The sequence below is a fragment of the Octopus bimaculoides genome, chromosome 4, assembly GCF_001194135.2.
Source record: "Octopus bimaculoides isolate UCB-OBI-ISO-001 chromosome 4, ASM119413v2, whole genome shotgun sequence".
Taxonomy (NCBI): Eukaryota; Metazoa; Mollusca; class Cephalopoda; order Octopoda; family Octopodidae; genus Octopus; species Octopus bimaculoides.
Genome location: NC_068984.1, coordinates 3634914 through 3640362, shown reverse-complemented (window position 1 = coordinate 3640362; position 5449 = coordinate 3634914). Strand labels below are relative to the sequence as shown.

The 5449-nt window shown below is 38.0% G+C and overlaps 1 protein-coding gene across 11 annotated transcripts in view; it reads left to right on the top strand.

The window, feature by feature from the left end:
• LOC106881718 (forkhead box protein P2) overlaps positions 1-5449 on the top strand; it is a 534685-nt gene that overhangs the window by 427328 nt on the left and 101908 nt on the right. For all 11 annotated transcript variants that reach the window (XM_052966861.1, XM_052966862.1, XM_052966870.1 and 8 more), the window contains one exon: positions 2962-3283. In XM_052966861.1, coding sequence (XP_052822821.1) covers positions 2962-3283 — 322 coding nt within the window. The remainder of the gene's footprint in view (positions 1-2961; positions 3284-5449) is intronic.

Below are 5449 nucleotides of genomic sequence, written 5' to 3'. Positions count from 1 at the left end.
ACCAGATACTACCATGTTTGATGTCTCCTCAAGTTTGTGACTCACCCCTTGTAGCTGTCCCCTTTTATTCATTTATTTTATCTCCTCCTTTTTTCCAATCCTTGTTGCCATTCGATGCAGCCAATTTATGTTGCCACCTGTTCAGCGTTGCAATCATATCTCTCGCAACACACTCCTCTTACATCGCACCATTCAGTTTAACTCCGTTAAAGTTAGAGCATGCTTACAGAGATTGGTTTACAGCATGTGACTGTTGTAAGCCAATCATCTCTTCCGTGTTAAGACTATCCTCTATTAACATTTCATCCTGAGCAGTTGACAATCCTGAATCCATTTGGGTTATTCCAGTTTGATGTTGATCAAATTGTAAATTTAAAATATTTATATTAGAGAAATTAAGATCGTTTTACTTTGTGAATCTGTTTTAATTGATGAATGGTTAATCCAAGAAAGAGACTCAACATGGATGGAAATCTTAATTGAGACAATTACTATTTTTAAATCTCACAACAAGTGATATTCAGTACTTTGGAGTAAAAAGTTGTTTGCCAACATAACATGGCAGTCCTGGTTTGGGATGAATGTTGCTGTAATTTAGCTCCTGTAGACATCGTCTCCAGCTGGCTATGCGACACGATCCGTGTCCTTATATTTTCGAACAAGGGAATCTAGCGCTCCCAAGATTCCCTTGTTCGAAAATATAAGGACACAAATCGTATCATATAGCCAACTGGAGACGATGCCTCCTGGGGCTAAATTACAGCAACATTCATCCTAAACCAGGACTGCCATGTTATGTTGGCAAACAATCTTAATTTAATTCATAAATAACTTAAAATGTTGTCTGTCTTTAATCTTTAATCCTAATTACAATATGCTGGAAGAGAAAAAAAAATTAAAAGAAAATGTGTGTGTAAGTAATGATATATACTTATGTGTGTGTTTATCTACACCTATAAATCAACAAATAGAGATCAATAGAATACGTAACAAGCTAAAGAAAGTACCGGCAGGAAGAGGAGGTTCTGCTAAACTAGTGTCTGAATTATGTAGAGTCTGATGGAGGGTTGTGATAAGCCTCTCAGAACTCTTTCTCTCCATAAAAAGTAACAGGAGGTCTGTATACTAAAGACTTTATTCAACAACTAATCACATAGATCAGCTTCCAGTTTGGATAAAAGAAAGATATCACCCACCCCTCATGATATTCCAAACATTAAAGATTGTGTTATGACAACTTTTAAATTATTTGATTCTGGACAACATTATTGTAATTATGGTGACATTTAGTAAAATATTCCACAGAGAATAAAATGGGTTTATATCATTATCATGATAATTTAACATCCATGTTAGATGGTTTGATAAAATCCAATTGGTCTGAAGACAGTGTTGGAAACTGGTATTCATTTTGATATGGTTTCTACAGCTGGATGTTCTTGCTAATGCCAATCACTTTACAGATTTTGTATTACCATCATTAATTGTGGCAAATGTGTTCCACAGTTTTCAACTCCTCACTTTACATGTCATTACAACTTGAGCTACACTCTTTCTATTGAATGCAACTTGTAAATCTGTGATTGCTTGTTGTAACTGTTTTATTGTAAACAAACTCACCAGACATTATCATTTTACAGTGCCGCCGCACTGGCTCCTGTGCAGGTGGCACGTAAAATACACCATTTTGAGCGTGGCCGTTGCCAGTTCCGCCTGACTGGCCTTTGTGCCAGTGGCACGTAAAAGCACCCACTACACTCTCGGAGTGGTTGGCGTTAGGAAGGGCATCTAGCTGTAGAAACTCTGCCAAATCAGATTGGAGCCTGGTGTAGCCATCTGGTTTCACCAGTCCTCAGTCAAATCGTCCAACCCATGCTAGCATGGAAAGCGGACATTAAACGACGATGATGATATCTTCTTTATAATAGTTATATTGTAAAGGGACTGACAGAACATTCATTTGTAGCAACAGACAATTTTTATGTAGATTCCTCTAAAATGATGATTTCAGGTTGTATAGTAACAAACTGCTTCCAGAATCCTTTGTCATCTGCAGTCATTAATAAGATTAAACCAAAATCTCATTGAGCTTTTGAAATTATCAGAGTGAGAAGAGTTTGGTTGTTCTAAAAACTAGATTCTCAACAACTGTTGATATGTCTTTGAGCAAAACATCTCCATTGAAATATTGGAGTGGAGTTTAGGTGATGGTGCCGTAAATGTCTTTCAAAGCAAAGCTGTAGATGAAGTAGCTGAGTAGATAATCTGTTGAACCCACACTGGCCCTTGATTTTTAGGTTTAGTCCCACTGCCGTTATATTCCTTTATTTCCTGGACAGCAGACAGTATTTTCCAAGCCGTGTTTCTCTTAGTCGTCAAGATGAAGTACCAGATTACACAAAAGAAGTTAGTTGTGAAATGTTACTTTCTTAACCAGGGGTAGGTGTAGTTCTCATCTATTTAATGCCACAGAAGCTATGAGATAATAAACATCGATCCAGTAGCCTCTGGAATTGACGAACTGTTAATTAAATGATTTAAAACACATTCAACTAACATTCTTTGTTATGTTATATGTAGTAGCAGTGATACTACACCTTTCTCAAATCATTAGGAACTATGAAAGTCAAACAAGGGAAGTTCTTTCTTGGGGAGATCATTCAACTTGATACATGATTATTGCAATAAACGGTTTTTTTTAATTCTCAAAAAAGACCCCTTTTCTTCTATTTTCATTTCTAAAACTATTTTATGTCCCTAGTTTTTTTACTTCACTTTTTTCTTCTCCAAAAGTGTTGTATGGGATTTGTATAGTTATTAGTAAGGCAATAATCGTAAAATAAACATAACAAGTTACTGTTATCTTTCTTATGGTGTTTTTATGCATTCTGTACTAACTCTGCCTTCAAACTAGGATTGTTAAAACGAAACAACTAATAAGAATATTTTCAATCTTTTTAGCAACAACAAAAATTACAAGAACAATTACTGCACCAGCTGAATGAACAGCTGCAACTCAACATTCTCCAGCAATCTCAACTCTTGCAACAGCAACAGCAGCAACAACAGCAACCGCAGCAGAATGTGTCAGGTGTACAGTCAGGTCCCCTCCATAGTTCGGTTACACCATCGGAAAAAAGCAAAAGTAGCAAACAGATGAAGCAACGAATGCATGAGTTAAGTATACAACAACAACAGTTAATACAACAGATACAGTTCCAACAACGGCAGTTCCTTTTATCCCAGGGAATTGGACTTGTACAGCCATTTGGTGTACCTCAAAGTGAGTAAACTTTATTATTCTTAACATTTTTATAATAAATAATCACAACAATATTATTTTTGCATGTTTTCTTTGACTCATCTTGATGTGTTGTTGTTGTTGTTATTATTATTATTATTATTATTATTATTATTATTGTTATTATTAGTTAGTGAAGGCACATGGCTCAGTGGTTAGAGCGTCAAGCTTATGATTGTGAGGTTGTGAGTTCGAATCCCAGACCGGGCTGCATGTTGTGTTCTTGAGCAAGACACTTTATTTCACGTTGCTCCAGTTCACTCAGCTGTAGAAATGAGTTGCGACATCACTGGTGCCAAGCTGTATTGGTCCTTTTGCCTATCCCTTGGATAACACTGGTGGCATGGAGACGGGAGGCTGGTATGCATGGGCGACTGCTGGTCTTCCACAAACAACCTTGCCCGACCTGTGCCTTGGAGGGTAACTTTCTAGGTGCAATCCCCATGGTCATTCATGACTAAAGGGGGTCTCCTCCATTATTAATTAGGTTGGTGAATGGTAAAAGTTTTAGAATTGCTAACCAAATGCCTTGCTGTATTATGTTCTCGTATATTCCAAGTTCAAACCTGTTGAAGATGATTTTGCATTTCATCTTTCCAGGATCCATAAATTGAGCTCCTGTCAAGTCCTAGTAACTAAACTCTCTTCTTCCAAATGTCTGACCATTGTTATTAATATTGACATATTTTCAACACATAATAACTATTCTCACTCTTACCTCCTCCATACGCTTGTGCGTGTGTGTGACGGTTGTATAAAGAAGAGCGACACACACAAAGCGACTGGAACTTGAAGAGGAGAAACACCTGGGCAGACATGAAGAAGAATTCTTGGAGGTTGCTCTTAACCTTGTATCTCTTGAAGATGGCAAAAGACTGCTGACTGGTGATTCAGTGCTAGAGGCAACTGTCTAATTGCATAAACAATGCTAAATGAACTTGAAAATTGAGGCTAGTGATGGAGCAATAAAATACATATAATTATTCTTAATTTCATTTCATCTTCCACTCATTCATATAAGTAGCTTGTACCCCCACATACTACATACACATCTACCATACATGTGTGCGCACGCACACGCACACACACACACACACGCATGTTTCCATTTCCTGGCATGTACAAAAAAACCTTTCACACATGCCAATACACATATGTGCAGACATACATGTACATATGTATACACAAACACATATGCAAACATCCCCACACACACACACACACACAGCAACAATGCACTCACACACTTGTGACATTGCTGCTCTCACACCCACCCACACAGTCACACTCATATACACACAAATACATACACACACACACACACACACACACACACAGGAATACCAGTGCACTCACACACTCGTCACTTTTCTTTTCACACACACACACACATCTGTATGCATATACACACACCTACTCACACACTCATACAAACACACACAGCAACACCAATGCACTCACAAACTTGTCACCTTGCCTCTCACTGCCAAATTTAACAATGGCTGCTAACCTGTCCACACCACTCCTTTACATATACATTACTCACACTTACACAAACCCATGTGCACACAGATACTACCACCACCACCACCTCCTCCTCCTGCTCCTGCTGCTGCTGCTGGCCATTTTTGGACTCTCCTGTCTTCAAATTCTCTTTTCTCTATCTCTCTCTCCACTTCTGCTAAGTAACCAAACACATGCCTTTCTTGAACTTTTTCCCCATCTCCAGGTCTTTCCTCTCTTCTTTTTCTGATGAAGAGCCATGCTCAAAGCATTATATACTCACTCTTTTTTTCCATCTTATACATTCCGTGTGTATGTCCTTTTTACTTTTGTTGTTTGTAATTTTTAATTTTTGACTTGCATATATATCATCATCATCATCATCATCATCATTTAACGTCCGCTTTCCATGCTAGCATGGGTTGGACGATTTGACTGAGGACTGGTGAAACCGGATGGCAACACCAGGCTCCAATCTAAATTTGGCAGAGTTTCTACAGCTGGATGCCCTTCCTAACGCCAACCACTCAGAGAGTATATATATATATATATATATAGAAGCCAGTATGCTCCATTGGATGTGTAATGTCAATGTGAATACTCGTCAGAGTGTAAGTATCTTGAGAGAAAAGCTGAACATTAGAA